The 23444-nt window shown below is 37.5% G+C and overlaps 1 protein-coding gene across 4 annotated transcripts in view; it reads left to right on the forward strand.

Moving 5' to 3' along the window:
• The first annotated feature begins 7066 nt into the window (after positions 1-7066).
• LOC115223619 (pumilio homolog 2) overlaps positions 7067-23444 on the forward strand; it is an 87655-nt gene continuing 71277 nt past the window's right edge. For all 4 annotated transcript variants that reach the window (XM_036512551.1, XM_036512554.1, XM_029794280.2 and 1 more), the window contains exons 1-3: positions 7067-7156; positions 10243-10630; positions 11897-11962. In XM_036512551.1, coding sequence (XP_036368444.1) covers positions 10271-10630; positions 11897-11962 — 426 coding nt within the window. In that variant the 5' untranslated portion in view covers positions 7067-7156; positions 10243-10270. The remainder of the gene's footprint in view (positions 7157-10242; positions 10631-11896; positions 11963-23444) is intronic.

The following is a 23444-nucleotide window of genomic DNA, read 5'->3' on the forward strand; positions in this document are numbered from 1 at the left end:
GCAGGTGGCACATAAAAAGCACCCACTACACTCACGGAGTGGTTGTCATTAGGAAGGGCATCCAGCTGTAGAAACTCTGCCAGAGAAGATTGGAGCCTGGTGCAGCCATCTGGTTCGCCAGCCCTCAGTCAAATTGTCCAACTCATGTTAGCATGGAAAGCGGACATTAAACGATGATGATGATATATATATATATATATATATATATCATCATCGTCATCATCATCGTTTAGCATCCGTTTTCCATGCTAGCATGGTTTGGACGGTTCTACTGGGGTCTGTGAAGCCAGAAGGCTTCATCAGGCCCAGTCAAATCTGGCAGTGTTTCTATGGCTGGATGCCCTTCCTAACGCCAACCACTCCGTGAGTGTAGTGGGTGCTTTTTACGTGCCACCCGCACAGGTGCCAGACAGAGCTGGCAAACGGCCACGAATGGATGGTGCTTTTTATGTGCCACCGGCACGAGGACCAGGCGAGGCTGGCAACGGACACGAAACAGGGCGGTGCTGGCAACGGTCGCGAAACGGAAGGTTCTCTTACATGCCACCGGCACTGGTAACACATCTGCAATTTCCATTGATCGATTTCGATTTAAGAAAATGGAGAAATACATCTTAATCAATAATCAACTACCAGATAATACCCAATCACATAATTTATTAAACCACTACATATGAACATTAAGGTCAAACATAATAATATAGAACAAAACAATGTACATGAATGAGTAATATGATACAATAAGTACAGTATGTATAAGTGAATATAAATAAATATAAATATAAATATAAACTACATCTTACAGCTGTTTCAGCCATGCAAATATGGGTGTCTCATTATGCTCATATTAGCCATGTGTGATAGGTTAATATGTAGTTATAAATGAGACATATATATATATATACATATATATATATACATGTATATACATCCAGGGCCAGCTCAAGGCACTGGCAACTTGGGCAGTCACCTGGGACATGACAAAGAAAATTTCCATGACCGTCAGCTTGTACACGCTGAAGTTCAGCTTCTCTGGGGTGTAAGCAACTCTAGGGCCTGCCCTGTACCCATATATATACATGTGAGTGAGTCCATATACTTTTAAGTGCCCCATCAAAAGTGCTAAAGGGAGATAATTGTGAGGTTGTCCCCTCTGCGTTATGTAATTTTCTCCACCAGGGTCCTTTTGTTTATTCTTAGTTAATTTGTTCCTTCTGTTTATTGAACTTAAAGGAGGGGTCACCATAAATAGGGATCTTCTACATTCAATCTGTTAGAAATAGCAATCAAACTATTCACTAATTACACCCCATCAAGAATGGACACATTGGATTGTGATAAGTATACAAGCTTGAGGGAAGGAAGGGATGGTCATGGCAAGAGTGCTGTGTTTGCAAATCTCCTCAGCCAGGACTGAGCTGGGGCTAAACAACAGCAGCAGCAGCAGCAGTAGCAACAACAGTAGTGGAGGCGCAATGGCCCAATGGTTAGGGCAACGGACTCGTGGTCGGAGGATCGCGGTTTAAATTCCCAGACCGGGTGTTGTGTGTGTTTATTGAGCGAAAACACCTCAAGCTCCGCGAGGCTCTGGCAGGGGGTGGTGGCGACCCCTGTTGTACTCTTTCGCTCCAACTTTCTCTCACTCTTTCTTCCTGTTTCATGTCCCCGACTTCCTATGCAACCGCTGAGCCTGGATGCGCATTCATCCATCCGTTGATGCTCCGCTACATTCTGAGTTCAAATTCCGCCGAGGTCAACTTTGCCTTTCGGGGTCGATTAAATAAGTACTAGTTACGCACTGGGGTCGATGTAATCGACTTAATCCGTTTGCCTGTCCTTGTTTGTCCTCTCTGTGTTTAGTCCCTTGTGGGTGGTAAAGAAATATATATATTTATAAAGAGAGAGAGAGAGAGAGAAGAGAGAGAGAGAGAGAGAGAGAGAAAGAGAGAGACCCAAGCATGACTGTGTTGCAAGAAGCTTACTTCCCAACCACATTGTTCCGGGTTCAGTCCCACTGCATGGCACCTTGGGTAAGTGTCTTCTACAAGAGCTTCGAGATGACCAAAGCTACGAGAGTGGATTTGGTAAACGGAAACTGAAAGAAGCCCGTCGTGTGTGTGTATGTATGTATGTGTGTGCTTGTGCATGTGTGTCTTTGAGTCTGTTCCCCCACCACCGCTTGACAACCGGTACTGGTGTGTTTACGTCCCCGTAATCTAGCGGTTTGGCAAAATACACCTATAGAATAAGTACCAAGCTTAAGAAAAAAATAAGTCTTGTGGGGGGGGGGGGTCGATTCATTCGATTAAATAATTCTTCGAGGTTGTGCTCCAGTATGGCCATAGTCTAATGTCTGAAATAAGTAAAAGGTAGAAGATATATGAGATTTTTGGTAAACATCATACTCGAAACTCTGGGTCCTCGAACCACTTATCAATCGATTAACACACACATACACAAACCGCAGGAGTGGCTGTGTGGTAATTAGCTTGCTTACCAACCACATGGTTCCGGGTTCAGTCCCACTGCGTGGCATCTTGGGCAAGTGTCTTCTACTATAGCCTTGTGAGTGGATTTGGTAGACGGAAACTCAAAGAAGCCCGTCGTATATATGTATATATATATGTGTGTGTGTGTTTGTGTGTCTGTGTCTGCCCCCCCCCCAACATCGCTTGACAACCGATGCTGGTGTGTTTACGTCCCCGTCACTTAGCGGTTCGGCAAAAGAGACCGATAGAATAAGTACTAGGCTTACAAAGAATAAGTCCCGGGGTAGATTTCCTCGACTAAAAGGCGATGCTCCAGCACGGCCGCAGTCAAATGACTGAAACAAGTAAAAGAGTGAAGAGTAAACCGAACTATCTGCCCACTAAATGAATGTGGTTGAATATTCCAGATACGTGTGTAGCCTTGACGTAATCCGAAGGCAAAAACCAGCGTGGCAATATGTGAGAAATACGATTCTTTGAAGAACAGAGACAATTATTTTCTATAAGTTTCTATCGTTTCTGTGTACCTAATTTAAGACCCAATGTTTCGCGTCGTGCTGAACCGAATCAATACTAAAAGTCCCAAGATCGTAATGTCTTGTGATCCAACATCGCAATTGTGAAGAGAATTTCCTCTTTAATCAACTCGCCCATCCCTGTGACCTTGTAACTTATGTAAGAAATTCTAAATTCAAAAACGGTTTATGGTAAATTCGATAGGAAAATTATTCGCAGCTATTGTTAGTCGTCTTTTCGTTGTGAGTTCGAATCTCCTTCAAGTAGTTTAAAATGAAGTGCCCTTCACGTGTCGAGAAGATCGTTGTTGTTGATCTCCCTGATAAGAAACCTAACATTGTACCTCTGCTAATAATTATTAAGGGTGGTGGTAAACAGGCTCGGCAAGTCAGAGATATTTAATTTAATAATCCTTTATTTAAATTCCATAAAGTTGATGACAAAACATAAGTTGCTATGCTTCAGCTCTGTTTTGAATGAGCAGACCTATGATGAAAGGCCGTGACCATCACGTAGGTTTTAAAGAGTTAATTTTGACTATATTATTCAATGTGTTCCTACCTTATTTAAGAGAACAGGGTGTAATTTGAGAGATTTGGCTGCTATTTCTAGCAACCCGAGCAACCGCATAGAAATCCTCTTTTCGTTGGTTTGATAATGCATCAGTCATATACTGCTGTTGGCACAATTGTTAGAACGTCCAACTCGCCCATTCAAAGCCCTTTACGATCTGAGTTCAAATCCCGCTGAGGTCAACTTTTCTCCTTCAAGTATTAATGAAATAAAGTACCAGTCAAATACTGGGGTCATTTTACATACCCGTAATATATTCTAGATATGAATGGAATTGTAATATGCCTTAGGTTACATAAAGAGCTGTCAGTAATGATAATGATAATTATGGTTTCTATAATAAAAATGATTTCAAATTTGAGTACAAGACCATCAAATTCAGGAGACAGGGTACATCGACTCCAGTACGCAACTGGTATTTATTTTATCGACTAGGCTATCAATCTTGGGGAAGGGATAAGTTGATTACATCGACCCCAGTGCTCAACTGGTACTTATTTTATCCTTTGTGTAAACTCATTCGTGAATCTGACCCCAAATCAGGTTGTATTGCCCCCTCTTTGTTCGCCCCTTTTAGATTATATAAAAAAAAACAGGTACTTATTTTATCGACTAAGCTATCAATCTTGGGGAAGGGGTAAGTTGATTACATCGACCCCAGGGCTCAACTGGTACTTATTTTATCCTTTGTGTAAAATCATTCGTGAATCTGACCCCAAATCAGGTTGTATTGTCCCCTCTTTGTTCGCCCCTTGTAGATATAAAAAAAAAAAACAGGTACTTATTTTATCGACTAAGCTATCAATCTTGGGGAAGGGGTAAGTTGATTACATCGACCCCAGTGCTCAACTGGTACTTATTTTATCCTTTGTGTAAAATCATTCGTGAATCTGACCCCAAATCAGGTTGTATTGTCCCCTCTATGTTCGCCCCTTGTAGATAATAAAAAAAAACAGGTACTTATTTTATCGACTAAGCTATCAATCTTGGGGAAGGGGTAAGTTGATTACATCGACCCCAGTGCTCAACTGGTACTTATTTTATCCCTTGTGTAAAATCATTCGTGAATCTGACCCCAAATCAGGTTGTATTGTCCCCTCTTTGTTCGCCCCTTGTAGATAATAAAAAAAAAGACAGGTACTTATTTTATCGACTAAGCTATCAATCTTGGGGAAGGGGTAAGTTGATTACATCGACCCCAGTGCTCAACTGGTACTTATTTTATCCTTTGTGTAAAATCATTCGTGAATCTGACCCCAAATCAGGTTGTATTGTCCCCTCTTTGTTCGCCCCTTGTAGATAATAAAAAAAAGACAGGTACTTATTTTATCGACTAAGCTATCAATCTTGGGGAAGGGGCAAGTTGATTACATCGACCCCAGTGCTCAACTGGTACTTATTTTATCCCTTGTGTAAAATCATTCGTGAATCTGACCCCAAATCTGGTTGTATTGTCCCCTCTTTGTTCGCCCCTTGTAGATAATAAAAAAAAGACAGGTACTTATTTTATCGACTAAGCTATCAATCTGGGGAAGGGGTAAGTTGATTACATCGACCCCAGTGCTCAACTGGTACTTATTTTATCCCTTGTGTAAAATCATTCGTGAATCTGACCCCAAATCAGGTTGTATTGTCCCCTCTTTGTTCGCCCCTTGTAGATAATAAAAAAAAGACAGGTACTTATTTTATCGACTAAGCTATCAATCTTGGGGAAGGGGCAAGTTGATTACATCGACCCCAGGGCTCAACTGGTACTTATTTTATCCTTTGTGTAAAATCATTCGTGAATCTGACCCCAAATCAGGTTGTATTGTCCCCTCTTTGTTCGCCCCTTGTAGATAATAAAAAAAAAGACAGGTACTTATTTTATCGACTAAGCTATCAATCTTGGGGAAGGGGTAAGTTGATTACATCGACCCCAGTGCTCAACTGGTACTTATTTTATCCTTTGTGTAAAATCATTCGTGAATCTGACCCTAAATCTTTGTTCGCCCCTTGTAGATAAAAAAAACAACAGGTACTTATTTTATCGACTAAGCTATCAATCTTGGGGAAGGGGCAAGTTGATTACATCGACCCCAGTGCTCAACTGGTACTTATTTTATCCTTTGTGTAAAATCATTCGTGAATCTGACCCCAAATCTTTGTTCGCCCCTTGTAGATAAAAAAAAAAAACAGGTACTTATTTTATCGACTAAGCTATCAATCTTGGGGAAGGGGCAAGTTGATTACATCGACCCCAGTGCTCAACTGGTACTTATTTTATCCTTTGTGTAAAATCATTCGTGAATCTGACCCCAAATCTTTGTTCGCCCCTTCTAGATAATAAAAAAAACAGGTACTTATTTTATCGACTAAGCTATCAATCTTGGGGAAGGGGCAAGTTGATTACATCGACCCCAGGGCTCAACTGGTACTTATTTTATCCTTTGTGTAAAATCATTCGTGAATCTGACCCCAAATCAGGTTGTATTGTCCCCTCTTTGTTCGCCCCTTGTAGATAATAAAAAAAAAGACAGGTACTTATTTTATCGACTAAGCTATCAATCTTGGGGAAGGGGTAAGTTGATTACATCGACCCCAGTGCTCAACTGGTACTTATTTTATCCTTTGTGTAAAATCATTCGTGAATCTGACCCCAAATCTTTGTTCGCCCCTTGTAGATAAAAAAAAAAAACAGGTACTTATTTTATCGACTAAGCTATCAATCTTGGGGAAGGGGCAAGTTGATTACATCGACCCCAGTGCTCAACTGGTACTTATTTTATCCTTTGTGTAAAATCATTCGTGAATCTGACCCCAAATCTTTGTTCGCCCCTTCTAGATAATAAAAAAACAGGTACTTATTTTATCGACTAAGCTATCAATCTTGGTGAAGGGGTAAGTTGATTACATCGACCCCCCCGGGCTCAATTGGTATTTATTTTATCGACCCACGAAAGGACGAAGGGCAAATATCAACCTCGGCTGAATTTCAACCCAGAACGTGAAGCAAGGGCGAAATGCTGTTGAGGATTCCGCCCGGCGCGTGTTAGCGATTCTGCTGGCAGCAAAAACGAGCCCCTAGGTAAAAGAGAGGCAGAGAAAAGGGGAGAGTAATGTTCGAGGGAACAAGTGTAAAAATGATAAATATTGGCAAACATCCCTAAACAAAGGAACGGCGAACAGAAAGAACTAAACTTCCCGGGTTTACGAATCATGTGATCTGACATGGTCTTATGTTCATATCCTCCACAGCAGCAGCAGCAGCGGCAGCAGTAGATGCAGCAGCAACAGCATCATCACTACCAGCAGCAGCAACAACAACAGTAATAACAGCACCAGAAGCAGCATAAAAATCATCATCATCAACATCATCAGCATCATTAACGAGAGTTGTATAGTAGCAACAGATAATTCCTCTGCTTTTTTTTTTCTCCTCCTCCTCTTCATCGTAATCTTCGTCGGTAAGCAGCAGCAGCAGTAACAGCAGCACATGGTACCCGTCATGCATTGCGGCTGCCAAATGTCGTTCGCCATGTTGTGAAGTGGTTGTTATTACGAGCGTCAAATCCTTTTTTTAATCCAATGTCATCACGGTTTGTAACTCCTTTAATTTTGCATCGCCGACATTCCACCAGATATTTCACGGCCCGACCTTTCGTTTTCTCCATTGCTATTTCAGTTTTGCGGCATTGATCCGCCCTAAAAACACTCCAAAATCGGAGGAAACACCTCGAACACACAGACAAACACACAGACACACAAAAGCTTTTTTTTTTTTTTTTTTCTTTTCTCTCTCTGTGTGTTTTTTTTCCCCCCTTTTTTCTTTTCGAAGAGCGAACAAGACAGAGAGAAAAATGACTGAAAGAGTAAGAGACAGAGGCAGAGAATCCAGAAACCGAATCAAACCAAGCTAAAGAAAGCCATACAGAGCAGCAACGACGTGTCTTCTTCATCTTCTTCCCAATTATAAATTCTCCATGTCCCGCCATGTTGTTGATTTCTTCTCCCCTTTTTTCTAAACCACTTTAAATGTCGATAACAAAACTCATGTAACGGCACAGATTAGTCATTTTCGTCTGGTCTCTCTCTGTCTTTCCCCCCTTTTGTGCCATTCACATCCGTCTCTCCATTCGTGTCTCTCTCCTCGGCTCTTTTGCTATAAAACATTACATTTACCAGGTAATTCTAACCATGCTCTTGTATATATATATATATATATATGTATGTATATACGTATGTACACACATCTATATCATATACATGCACAGAATATTTAATATATATGTATGTGGTGTGTATATATACACTCACATTTATATCATACATACACAAAGAACATTTAATTTATATGTATGTGTGTGTATATATACACTCACATCTATATCATATACATGCACAGAATATTTAATATATATATATACACTCACATCTATATATACATGCACAAAGAACATTTAATATATATATATGTGTGTGTGTGTATATATATATATGAGAGAGGGGGAGAGACGAGAAATTATATATACATGTATATATACACACATCTATATATACATGCACAGAGCATTTAATATATATATATATATACTCACATATCATTTACATGCACAAAGAACATTGAATATATATATATATATATGTGTGTGTGTATATATAAATTATATATGTGTGAGGGAGAGACGAGAAATTTAATATATATATATATATATATATATATGTGTGTGTGTGTGTATATATATACACTCACATCTGTGTCATATACATGTAAAAGAACATTTAATATGTATATATGTGTATATATACACTCACATCTATATCATATACATGCACAAAGAACATTTAATATATGTGTGTATATATACACTCACATGTCATATACATGTACAAAGAACATTTAATATATATATATTTATATAATTGTGTGTATATATGAATTATATATGAGTGAGGGAGAGACGAGAAATTTAATATATATATGTTTGTGTATGTATATATACACTCACATCTATATCATTTACATGCACAAAGAACATTTAATATATGTGTGTGTGTATATATAAATTATATATATATATATGAGTGAGAGGGAGAGACGAGAAATTTAATATATATATGTGTGTATGTAGATAGCTTTATATAACATTCTCTAGTGTTATATAGTGTTATAGTGTCTAATAGTCTAATGTATATATATTAAATTTCTCTTCTCTCCCTCTCACTCATATGTATATATAATTTATATATACACATATATATATGTATGTATCTATATATATTCGATCTTTCTTGTCTATATCTAACCATGCTCTTATAATATGTATATATACATGCACAAATAATATTTGATATATATATATATAGTGTGTTTGTAGATAGCTTTGTATAGCATTCTCTAGTGTTATATGCATTAGTGTCTGTGTGTGTATATATATATATATATAAAATTTCTCGTCTCTCCCTCTCACTATATACACATACATATATATATGTGTATATATATATATATATATATATTCGATCTGTCTTGTCTATATCTAACCATGCTCTTATAGTATGTATATATACACTCACATATATACATGCTCAAATAATATTTAATATATATATATAGTGTGTTTGTAGATAGCTTTGTATAGCATTCTCTAGTGTTATATGCATTAGTGTGTCTAATAGTCTAATGTGTGTGTGTGTATATATATATATATATATATATATATATATATATATAAATCCTTAATGTTTTAGCCCGAAGGCCGCGGCCATGCTGGGGCACCACCGCTGTAGATAGCTTTATATAACATTCTCTAATATATATATATATATATATATATTAAATTTCTCGTCTCTCCCTCTCCCTCATAATTTATATATACACATACATATATATGTGTATATATTCGATCTGTTTTGTCTTATATCAGCCTATAGAAGCTAATTTGTTCTTTTCCATGTCTAATGTTCCTCTCTTTCTCTCTCTCTCTGTTTCCATGTATCTCTAATCTGTTTCTCTCTATATCTGATCTCTCTCTCTCTCAAGCTTTGTCTATATCTAATCTCTTTTTCTCTCTGCACACACACACACACATTTAATGTTTCTCTATAATTCTTTGTATATTTAATTTGCATCTCCACAAATATGTCCCTCCGCTCTTGCTCTCTCTCTCTCCCTCTCCATATCTATCTATCCATTTATCCACCCGTCTACCTTCTCAATCTTTATCAATATCTATATTTATGCATCTAAAACTACCCGTGTTTCTCCCTATTTATTTGTCCCTTGTCTGTGTCTTTAACCTACCCCTCTCTTTCAGTGTCTCCATCACATTCACTTTCTATGTATATATATATACACACACACACACATATATATACACGTACACACACACACACATATATATATACACACACAAACACATATATATACACACACACACATATATACACACACATACATATATACACACATATATATATACACACATATATATATACACATATATATACATACACACATATTCGATGTCTTGTCTATATATATATACACACACAGACACCTATATACATATATATATATACACACACACACATATATATATACACACACATATATATACACATATATACACACCCAAACAACTCGTGTATTTATGTATCTAAGTCTTTTTTTTTTTTTTTTCAGACTTGAGAAATGATATAATGAACCCCGGATGCCCATTTTAAATATGTCCTCTGAAGTAGCCTGGGACACCACTAACCGTGGTATGTTGACAAACGGTGGTCACCACAGTGGTGGCCATCACTCTGGTGGTCAGCATCAACACCATCATCATCATCACCATCATAATCCACAGCAACATCAACACCAGCAGCAGCAGCAACATCACGGTGGTGGTGGCGGCGGCGGCGGTGGTCAAGATATGAGCGGGATGCGACAACATGGCATGGCTAGTCGTTCTCAAGACGATGCCAGAGTTGGTTATTTCTTCCAGAGACCTCAGACCGATGCCGAATTGGCCAACTACGGCAACAAACGTTGGGCTGCAGGTGACGACAGCCTTATCGAACAGGTTCGTGTTCCTCTCTCCTTGTTCTCCTCAGACGTCTTCCTGGTTTCGAACCCCCGCCCCCTAAGTCACCAACCCATGTCTCGTTACCTATTGTAGTTTTCATTTCGAAAAAATCTAATTGTTATAACAGTTTATTTCTTATATAGACATCAGAAAACGGTGTGGTGGTGGGGCGATGCTAATAGAAATTACAAATTATTACTTAATTAGTAACACTAAATAATAATAATAATAATAATAATAATCGCTTCTACTAAAGACAAAGCCTGAAATTTGGTGGGGTTTGGGACTAGTTCATTCCATCGACCCAGTGTTTCACTGGTAAATAATATTAATAATAATAATAATTTATTCTTTTTATTGGCCACAAGGGCTGACACACATGATTAGAAACATAAAGGGACAAAACAGGGCGAAAGGTTACAAAGGGTTTTGTCAAAAAATCTACACCCACGCGGACACACATAAACTTTGGGGGAATGCCGATAGTTTATTAATACAATGAAACAATTGTTTAATAACTTCGAATAATATATATATATATATATATATACATGTATGTACACACATCAAATTAAAGACATCTACACAATCTTCATATTACTGAGTACATGGCAGATAAATACTTTCTCTAATATGTCTGTGTGAATCATCTCGTGCAGAATTTATTAAGACTACTGTATATATATATATGTCTTGTACTGTATAAACACATACATACATATGTATATACACACTCACACACACGCAGAACATACATGGAAGTAGATGTCAAATCAAGGTTTATCTCCCTGCATGCATATAAGATGTCCAGTGTATATAAGCACTGTCCTTCTATATATATATATAATATATACACCCTATCACACAGACTAGCATTCTATTCTCATCGTATATATTTATGTATAATTAAGCAGTCTTGCTCCTCATAAGATAAAAAGTTTTGTGCATGTATATATATATATATACGCACATAGATGGCTAACGTAACTAATGTGTATATTATAATCTGTAATATTGCTCTTTTTCCAATAAATATAATTATTATTTGTGCAAACTACCTCCAGTCTTTGATTATGTATATATATATACACACACACACTGACACAATCTTTGTGTATATATAATGCATTAAAATATTTGATTCTACTAGTTTACGGCAAATACCATCCCTGTACATTATAGCATTTTCCAAGTTAATTGCCTTATATATTTATTGGCCGGTGAGATGTACGTATAATATAATATAATAAAATTTTGTTTCAGGGTCGTGGAATGACTGTACAGGACTTGGAAAGGGAGTTCCATGCTGTCAGTTTAAGCCAGAGGGAGGTATGTATATATTTATTTATTTATAATATTATTTTTGTTGTTGGACAATTTAGCTCTAGGTCAGAAATCGACATTTTGATCACGAAAGAATTATTTTTTTGTTTGTTTTTGTTTTGGTCAATGACGATCTCGTATTCCCCCGGCCCCCCTCCACACCGCCCCTCTCTCCTACCATTTCCTAAGATCACAACACATTTTTTTTTATTTAAGACTGGAGTGTAAGTTTCGAGGAGTGGGTCTTTAGCGGCTGTTTCTAGCACGTCGATGGAGTGTAAGTTCGAGGAGTGGGTCTTTAGCGGCTGTTTCTAGCACGTCGATGGAGTGTAAGTTCGAGGAGTGGGTCTTTAGCGGCTGTTTCTAGCACGTCGATGGAGTGTAAGTTCGAGGAGTGGGTCTTTAGCGGCTGTTTCTAGCACGTCGATGGAGTGTAAATTTCGAGTATTGGGTCTTTAGCGGCTGTTTCTAGCACGTCGATGAACTGTAAGTTCGAGGAGTGGGTCTTTAGCGGCTGTTTCTAGCACGCCGATGGAGTGTAAGTTCGAGGAGTGGGTCTTTAGCGGCTGTTTTTAGCACGTCGATGGAGTGTAAGTTCGAGGAGTGGGTCTTTAGCGGCTGTTTCTAGCACGTCGATCAACCACATAAGACACACCGTCATGTGTTGAAAAACTCGATCTTAGAAACATCTACAACGTGTGCGTGTGTGTATATATGTATGTATATATATATATATATATATATATATATATATATGTCTGTGTGTGTATATTCATATAAAATTTACGCATACATTCACTTTCATATCTTTCTTCCTGAGATACTTATAAGTCTTAACTCAGATGTAGAGTAGTGATGGATGTGTGTGTGAGTGTATATATGTATATATATATATATATATATATTATATATATATATATATATATATATATATATGTATGTGTGTATATATATTATATAATGTAGTAGTTTAGCAGAGCTCTACTCAATTTCTTCCCCTTGGTTCGTTTAGTCGTCCATTTTTAAACGTAACATTAGTTATCGTATTTTCACACCCTCGTGCATTGTGGTGTCTGCTGGAGTTGTCTATGCGTATCTCTAGTATATATATATATCTATGTACTGTATGTGTGTGTATGATAGATCATGTTCGTAGCCTCGGTATATAATGTATATAATTGCTATCAGCTCTATTTACCGTCTTTCATTGACATTCGGATGACCACAGCTACTACAGTTATTACTTACTAATGGTGGGCACGTGGGGTTTCACCATGTATGTGTATTAACTACAGCGATCACTGTGTGCGTGCGTGTGTATATATATATATATGTATGTATATATATATATACGCACACACACATGGCGGAGGTAAAGAATACGTACACGGACCCTTTTCGGCGTAACGAAAACCTCTTACCCTAAAAACACAGTGTGTACGTATTATTTACTTTCGCCTCTATATATATATATATATATATATATATATATATATATATATAGGTTTGGTAAGGCAAACAGGAAAATAGAACTCAAAGCGTGTATATGTATGTATATATATATATATATATATTTTTTTTTTTTTTTCATAATCGGTAGATGCTAGTGGCTTAAGAACGGGAGTTTCGTCTGTTGGCCTTGTCAATTACACGAAATTTTCGGCTCTTGTTACACTGTAATTTCTGCCTATTATGAAAGTGTTGTGTCTGCTTATTATGTAAAGATACTTAGGAAAAACAAAAAGAAAAAACCCCAAAAAAGCAGTTTAACATAAAAACCGGAAGATATTTTAACTTTTTACAAAGGAAAAAAAGGTTGTTACAGTGACTTCGAAGGTTTTGGCTTGCTTTGCCTTTATCAGCACACTGTGTGAGGATATATATATATATATATATATATATATATTATGTATGTTATCCTAGTTAATTTTTTTGCTAGCCATTTATTATTTTGACCATCAGTACCACTACAACAGGCATTTAATGGTGTTAATATAGTATAATATACTAAGTTTAACGGTAATACTAACCACGCTCTCAAACAAAAGGTTACACACACACACGCGCGCGCACACTACTACATGCTGCCGACTCATACTTGTCTCCCCTTCCCGCCCTCTTTCTCGTATCTGTCTTCCCGTTTACCTCCCTCTCGCTGTCACTACTGCTACCACCACGTTGCTGTCTAGTGAACTCCCCTTCACTCACTCGCTTACTTACTCTCGGCACCAGAAAGTCTTTCGTTGTGTTGTAGCCTTGATTTTTTTATATAATTTTTTTTTTTATTTTCCCCGTTTAGTTGTCCGATAAAAAAGCCCCCCAAAATATATAATTCGGAAACCTCCACGATTGTGACTCGAAACCGGAGTGTCTGAGATTATATATACACACACACACACATATATATATATATATATATATATATATGTATATGTGTGGTCGACTTCAGATTGAGGGTGACGGGTAGTAGGATGTTTGTCGGTCGAGTGTGGTGCGCGCGGTTTAATTTAGGTGGCGGGGTGGACTACAGAACGTGAGAAAAATTAATTTAACACTATTAGTACGTGTATATATATATATATATATATATATACACAAAAATGTATATACACACTCGCACGCACATGCAGCAAACCATGTATGTTAAAAGTATCTAGTTTATTCGCTCCGTGCTCCTAGGTCTTCTAATATATACACATTACCGTTAAAGCACAACTATATATATATATTTATATAAAAAATAGGTTTCTCAGTATTTTGTGATTAAGTTAACGATCGATTTTTAAGACCTGGGAATGAATAATCAACCTGGTTTTTTTTTTTTTAGTCATTCAGTTATTCGTCATACAAATAAATACACACGTACACAATAGTTATTGTTCAATTAACTAATCATTATAAAAACTTGATTAGTTACTTTCAATTACGTTCAGTCGTCCACACACACACACACATATATATATATATATATATAAAAATAAATGCAGTGTCTATTTTTTCTTTTTTGAATAATTCCACAGCAGTTACAACTCTGTGGTAACGAGGGTATATATATAATATATATATATATATATATATATAGTGATAGAGGGTATATATATAATATATATATATATATAGTGATAGAAAGCTTTGGAGCACATGGAACAAGGTTTCAAGCTCGAGGTGAAAACGGCCTTTTTGCCCCTCCCCCCCACATCCATCGAGATTGTATTTTCTTTTTTTTTCTTTTATAATGGGTCTCTCTTACTAATTTTTACCTTAGCGCCATTTTAATTGCATCGATTTTACGGTGTCTGTCCTTGTTTCTCTGTGTGTATGTGTCTCTGTGTCTGTCTGACCCTCTTAGCAACTCGTCTATAAACGTTGATAGGTTTTTCAAAATGTAGTAAATCGATACGATTAGAGTGTATGATGTATATTGAAGCATGTCTGTTAATTTCGTCTGGAGGTGCCGACGAGGTGTTGTAAATGAAATTGTCACGTAAAAAGAAAAGCAAATTATAGATACGAGGAAATTTTTTTCATGTTAACATTGTCAAACAATCAGCAAGATTTTTCTATTATGTAATAAAAACCAATTTTTAAAAAAATTATTTTGGGGGATTTTTTGCTCCGAAACAAATTTCAAAATAAAAAATAAATTGTTCCCTTTGCGTATGCAAAAGTGGGCAGTGAAGGTATAATTTTAAGAAATGTCACGGTAGGAATGTCTTTAAAAAGAAGAGGCATTAAAGATTTAAGGAAAACAATGTTTTTTTTTTTCTGGTGTTCAAAAACATCGTTATGGAAAAAGCAACTAAACCCTTGTTTGTAACAAAATTTTAAAATAATTGAGCAAATAAAATTGGTAAATTTACTAAAGGGAATCGTAATCTTTAAAACCAGGAGACTTTAATATCCTCGGAACTGTTTTTGTGTGCGCAAAAGGAAAACAGACTTAGAATAGGTTGCTCCTTTTTTTTTTTTTTTTTTTTTTTTTAATTTTGTTTCAGAGCTTGAATTCCAGGCTATCGCTCCTTAAATTATGCACAAACAGGAATTGGTGCCACAACACTACAATATCTCCTGTTGTCTATATTTCCGAGCTTACATTCTTTTGAACGTCAGTAGTATTGTGTGCATGTATATATATTATATATATGGCTGGCTATTTCTACTGGTGTGTATATAATATATATATATATATATATATATATATATATTATCTGTCAACTGATGTTGGTGTGTTTACATCCCCGTAACCTAGCGGTTCTGCAAAATGGCCGATAAAATGAGAATAAGTCCTGGGGTAGATTTCTATGACTAAAACCCTTCAAAGCAGTGCTCCAGCATGGCCACAGTTAAATGACTGAAACAAGTAAAAGAATATTAACTCTTACTATGCTTAATATTACTTGTAAAACCGAGTATGCTTTAACCCTTTCGTTACCAACCCGGCTGAAACCGGCTCTTGCTCTGAGTACAAATGTCTTGTTTTTATAAGTTCTGAATTAAAATCTTCCACCAAACCTTAGTCACAATTTATGTCCCTAACACCAGCCCAAATGATAACTAAGTTATTTTACTAAATTCTTTGTTATATTTAACCCTTTTGTTACCAACCCAGCTGAAACCGGCTCTGGCTCTGTAGTAATAAATGTCTTGTTTTCATAAGTTTTGTATTAAAATCTTCCAAACCTTAGTCACAATTTATGTCCCTAACACCAGCTGAATGATAACTAAGTTATTTTACTAAATTCTTTGTTATATCTAAAGTAATTCATAGTAACACAGGGCATCTCAAAATAAATGCGGTAACGAATGGGTTAAGCATATTCCATGCAACATTCACGTAGTATCTTTTGTAAATTAACATTATATAAAAAACACAAACTCTATTCATTGTAGTCCTACTTAATATCTTACAGTGTGTATACTGTAATCTACCCAGTATGTCTTTTAAATTAACTCCACCTTGAATGGTTTCAGTATTCCTGATTTAAGATAATGTCTGCTCTTCCATTCTTGTATGAATCGGAGGGAATTTTCTTTGGTGTTATGCCCTTCCTGTTACCATTCTTTACCTGTTTCCAAGCAAGGTAATATTTTCTCCCATAGCCAGAAAAGTTTCTCAGAAGATGGGAAGCCTTTGAATGGTCTTCATATACAGCCATCACATAGTGTCAATGATGAGCGCACTCACAAACACACAGATATATATATATATATATATATACACACACACGTACACAAAATACACATATATAAACAAACACACATATACCTATTTCTTTATTAGCCAAAGGGGCTAAACATAGAGGGGACAAACAAGGACAGACATAGGTATTAAGTCGATTACATCGACCCCAGTGCGTAACTGGTACTTAATTTATCGACCCCGAAAGGATGAAAGGCAAAGTCGACCTCGGCAGAATTTGAACTCACAACGTAATGGCAGACGAAATACCGCTAAGCATTTCGCCCGGTGCGCTAACGTTTCTGCCAGCTCGCCGCCTATATACCTATATACACCTATATACACACACATACAGTTCACAACCTTATAATAATAATAATAATCATCATCATCTCTGAAAAATAATGAAATATTAGTTGATTTAATCCTGTCCAGTACTTTAGTTGGGTACTTATTTTGTTGGTCTCTTTTGCCGATAGAAACTGGTTGTCTTACAGTTAGCTCTCTCTCTTCCAAATTTACTCACAGGGCTTGAATCATTCAGGGGCAAGTGTTAGAGGATGCTTGTTGAAGTACTGAACCTGAAATCACATTGTTACAAAACCAGCTTCTTTAACTCTTTAGCATTCAGATTCTGTTAGATGTAATGTCCGTTTATTGTGATTGTTTTGAATTAATCGTGCATTATTTTGTGACTTTGAGATTTCAGTGATGTGCTTATTTCCAGAATGACATTGTAGGGTAGATGTGAGTGGCCAGATCTAGCCAATTTGAACATAAAACAGAATATTTTGGCTGGCCAGTGCCGCCTTGACTGGCTTCCGTGCTTGTGGCATGTAAAAAGCACCAACCGATCGTGGCTGTTGCCAGCCTCCCCTGGCACCTGTGCCGGTGGCATGTAAAAAGCACCATCTGTATGCGGCCAGTGCTAGCGCCGCCTTGACTGGCTTCCGTGCCAGTGGCATGTAAAAGCACCAACCAATTGTGGCTTTTGCCAGCCCTCCTTGGCACCTGTGCCGGTGGCACGTTAAAAGCACCCACTACACTTATGGAGTGGTTGGTGTTAGGAAGGGCATCCAGGTGTAGAAACTGCCAGATCAGACTGGAGCCTGGTGCATCCTTCTGGCTTCCCAGGCCCTGGTTGAACCGTCCAACCCATGCTAGCATGGAAAACGGACGTTAAACGATGATGATGATATGGCCAGTTTAAATGCCGAAAGGTTAATTACACAGCCATGCCTACACCTATCTGTGTTAGACTATTTTATTAGGATTTCGTTTTTTCTATTGTTTCCCCATTACCTGTTGTATAGCCTCGTGTCATTCCTGATAGAGCAAACCTGCATGCTGTGTAGTATCATGTCCTGCTATTTGAGCAGACCTCTAGCACAACACCCGCTGTGTGTTTTGTAGCCTCATGTTATACCTGATTGTGCAAATCTCTAGCAGGATACCCTCTGCATTTTGTGTAGCCTCATGTCATGCCTGATTGAGTAGACCTCTAGCACAACACCCACTGCATGTTGTGTAAGTCTCTGGCCAGCTCCAATTGAACAGCCTTCTATCACACAAGTAATTGCCTGTACTTATGACTGGGCATGACTCCCACTGCATGTAATAGAGCCTGGCTGCTCTTCTGATGACTGTCACTCAAATTTTAAAATTAGTCAGTTTGTTAGTGAAACAGTTTCTAACTACCAATTTGGAACAATTAAACAAACATGAAGCAGTAGCCTCTTGTAGTATCCAGTGTTGGTAGGTGGGTGACTAGTGGTTTATGTTTAAAGATTATGATTTTGACTCATTTTCTTAAAGCTTATTCATTGTGAATATTCTGCAATTTGTTAGACCTAGGTTTTTTTTTGTCCTAATTTTTAATAGGTTTGAATTAAATACTGCAATCATTGCATGTGTTGCCAGCAGCTGTAGTTTTCCCTTGAGTTTATATTATTGATAAGTTATGCATTAGTAGCAGTTGGTGTAGCTATTATTATGCATGGGATATATAATCTATGCCTGTCTGTGTAAGGTGAATAATGGACAAGTCCAATATTGGATTGATTCACGAATGTTTAAATATTGATTTCTTTTTAAAATTATTGTAATATAGGTGGGATATAAACCAGGAAAATTACTGCAGATGTTTAGCCTTAGACTATATAGGTTTGGCTGTGTGGTAACAAGCTTGCTACCCAATCACATGGTCCTGGGTTCAGTCCCACTGTGTGGAACCTTGGTCAAGCGTCTTGTACATCCTTGGGCCAACTAAAGCCTTGTAAGGGGATTTGTTAGACAAAAACTGAAAGAAGCTCGCCGTGTGTGTGTATGTATGTATGTATATATATACCGGAGTAAACACATAAATGTGAAACAAGGTGGAAAAAAAGAGTACTCAAATACCAGTGGTAGAGTAATATGCTTTATTTAAAGCAGCAGAAAATTCAACAAAACCTGTTACTCTGAGTTTCCCGTTGCCTTTCATCGGACAGTTTTTGCACCTACACACACACACACACACACACACACATATATATAATTTTAACTCTGAAAAGACTAAAGGTAAAGTTGATATTGATGGGATTTCAACACTGCAGAGGTAGTCTGCCCAGTTCCCTCACTGTTATTTGAGCTTATTTAAAACTGTCCTATTTATTATTATAGGTTAGTAATGTAAGAAGAGTTGAGCTAGCATGTAAAGTATAGTCGTACTCTGCGGCTGCTGTTAAGTTAGATTTAATTTTTATGAAGTCAACTTGTAATTTGTGCCAAGAAAGTGTTGTTTATAACATGCAGCTATACTGCGGTACCATCATTATGGTTCATTCATCATCATCATCATTTAATGTTTATTTTCTATGCTGGCATCAGTTTATTTGACAGGGGCTGGCCAGTTGAGCAGCTGCATCAGGCTCAAACTGTCTGTTTTGGCGTGATTTTTATGGCTGGATACCCTAACTAATGTCAACCTCTTTTATAAAGTGTACTGGGTGCTTTTTACGTGGTACCAGCATGAGAGGTGCAGGCATGGCTGTGTGGTTAGGAAGCTTGCGTCTCAACCACGTGGTTTTGGGTTCAGTTGGGCTGACCGAAGCCTTATGATTGAATTTGGTAGGTGGAAGTTCCTGTCTTGTGTACATAATTGTGTGGAAGTGCTTCTGCCTCTCAACCATTTAGCATTTAAACCAGCTACATCTGGCCAAAATATTCCACCTGTTTTAGATTCAAACTGGCCAGATCTAGCCCCTCACGCACCTTCTACATCATAAAAAATAAATAAAATAATGAAATTATTGTATACAGTGCTCAGGTGCACCACAACTTGTCAAAAGTGCGTATAAAGTATATGCAGTAATGTACAAATGTCTGGGAAGGGAACAGTGTATGAGTCACGTACATGCTTGCGTGTGTATGGAGGGGAGAAAATCAGGTGTAGTGTTGGCGAATCTCAGGAAGCATGGAAGTTTTTGAAGGATGCAGTGCTCTAACAACTGATGCTGGCAGTTTGTTCCATGCTTCAGCAACTCTTAGCGTGAAAAAATGTTTCCGAAAGTCATGGGAGCTGTGCTGTTTTCTGACTTTGTAAACATGTCCACGGGTGTTAGACAGATGGAGTTTGAAAAGGTGCTCAGAATTATTGTTTGTAAGATGGTTAATAATTTTATGGGTGTCTGCCAAATCAGCTGCCAGACGTTGGAGTTTCAATATATCCATGCCCAGGGAAGTAAGGCCTTCAGAATATCATTCTAATAATAAAACTACATAAAAAAAATCTCAAAGTTACTCAAGATAATGCATGATTAATTCAAACCAGTATGAATAAACATCACTTTTGCAGAGTAAATCTGAATGTTAAAGGGTTAACAGATAGTACAATACATATCACTCTTATTTGACTATTAAGTACTTTGTTGTTAGGGAATAGCTGTAATAATGAAAATTTGAAGAATGGATAAACTTGACAATTATCCTCTTCAAAATTAAATAAATTTTGTGCTTGTATAGTGTTATCAACCCATTTCATATTTTCTTAACCATTTTGATCATAACTGGAATGCCTTTGACCACAGTCTTACTGGATCAGGGTTGATGTGGAGTTACAGGTTATGTGCCTGTGTGTGTATGTGATCCTGATCAACTAACCAGCTTTGTGATCATTCATGTTCTAGTCCCCCCAGTTTTTTCTTTTGAACATTTGTGGAATTTGAGGTAGATTTTGGTACTATATCTACTAAGTCAGATGATATTGTAGAGCAGTGTTTCTCAACCATTTTTACCTACGGATCCCTTTTATTCCTATTCTACTCAGATGACTTGAGACAGCATTCACCCAGGGTGGGTTGAGCTGGCTTCATTCATCCTCAATGCTGCATCTCTCACAAACGCCGACCAGGCCTGGCAACTTGAGGCTAACCGCGTGATCTCCAACCACTCCTTATTCCAGCGGCAAATGCTGTAGATATGGGGGCTTTGGTTGGGTTCGAGATAAGCCTTGACTGTCATCAGCCAGGTTTTTCGTTGTCCACCACATCACTTTCGCCAACCCTGAAGGGGAGCTGGGGCAATTGCTTCGTAGATGAATTCTCCTGGTCAACGACGGAGGGCATGACCCAGCCAACGCAGTCGTCTCGTTCAAATATTCCTCCTCTACTCAGACGGGCCCTCCTAGCCATTCAATGTTTAAAAAAGTCATATACTTCTATAATTAAACATTAGGAATGTATAAAAAAAATTTAAACTTTTTTTATTGTAAATGTATTAACCAATTGCAGATAAATTTTAAGATCTTATGTGGACCCCAGTAGAGAATCACTGATGTAGAGGATCACTCATTTGTGTGTGTGTGTGTGTGTGTAGCTGTATGTCTACTTGTGGCTTGGGCATTTGACCACATGATTGTGAGTTCGATTCTTGGCAATGCATTGTGTTTTTGAACAAGACGCTTTATTTCACATTGTTCCAGTCCACTCAGCTGGAAAAAATGAGTATTTGTAATACAAAGGGCCAGCCTTGTCACATACTGTGTCCCCTGCTGAATCCCTATGGGAACTACATTAAGGGCATGAGTGTCTATGGAGTGCTTAGCCTTGTGCACATTAATTTTACAAGCAGGCTGTTCTGTTGATTGTAGCAACTGGAACCCTCATCGTCGTAACAGAGTGCCCTTTTATTCTATACTAGCACTACGACCCAGCAACGCCGGGTCATAGTGCTAGTGCATGCATATACAGCTGCGTGCGTGGGCACATACACGCGAGTACTGTCCAAATCTCTAACCAATCACGTACAGCTAGCTGGCATTCAATTGGCGTATCAAGTTTCGGGCATTTTGATTGGGTTTTGGATAGAAAATTCACAAAAAAAGTCACTTCTATTGATTTTTTTTTAAATGGCTTTGCGGAGTGACTGGGGAAATGTAAAGATGTGCACGACCACCTTTGGACGGTTTTGAATGTGCGAGACCTCTAACTGAAAAATTGTGGATTTGTATAAAGGACACACACACACAGACAGACATTTTGCTGTTTATGTATAATAGAGAGATATCACAATGGCTAGTACTGTGCTTCACTCCATCTCATCATTCACCTCATCATCACCTGTGCTCTTGCTGTAACAGCAGATTGTGCAGAGCCTTACCTGCATTCAATCTTCTTACTATCACCCACCATCCTCATTATTTGCCAAGTCTGTGTACAAGATTATATAGGACCATTCTCATCATTAAGTTTATGAGACTGCACCAGACTGTTTCTACCTAACATACTCTAACTTTACCCTTTCTATACTGTGCTCCTCCAGTTTCCCCACTCACCTATCATTTACTCTTACCTTTGTCATCTCTGCTATTGCCTGTGTATATCTACATATGCACACACGACTAGCTTCCGTGCAGTTTCTGTCTTCCAATTTCACTCGCAAGGCATTAGTCAGACATTTTCTCGCAGTGCTGCACAATGAGACTGGACCTAAAACCATGCAATTGTGAAGTGAACTTCTTAACGACATAGCCATGCTTGTACCTAAATGAGTATATGTATACAGGTGTTTATATCTGTGTAGTTGTAAATGTTTTCTTGTCCCAGTAATTACATAACTATTTCAGACCACATTGCAGTTTTCTTTGAACTTTCTGATTTTTATTATTCACCTGCAAACAACAAAATTATTTCAATGATTCACTCGTACAAATGCAGCTGTTTATATTTTTGTTTCCTTTACAATTTGCATTTGTCTTGGGAGTATTTGTTATTGCCGTTCTTCTTCTTCTTCATAGAAGAAAATCTTAAAATTAACATTTCTCATTATCTT

The sequence above is a fragment of the Octopus sinensis genome, linkage group LG23 (assembly GCF_006345805.1).
Source record: "Octopus sinensis linkage group LG23, ASM634580v1, whole genome shotgun sequence".
NCBI lineage: Eukaryota > Metazoa > Mollusca > Cephalopoda > Octopoda > Octopodidae > Octopus > Octopus sinensis.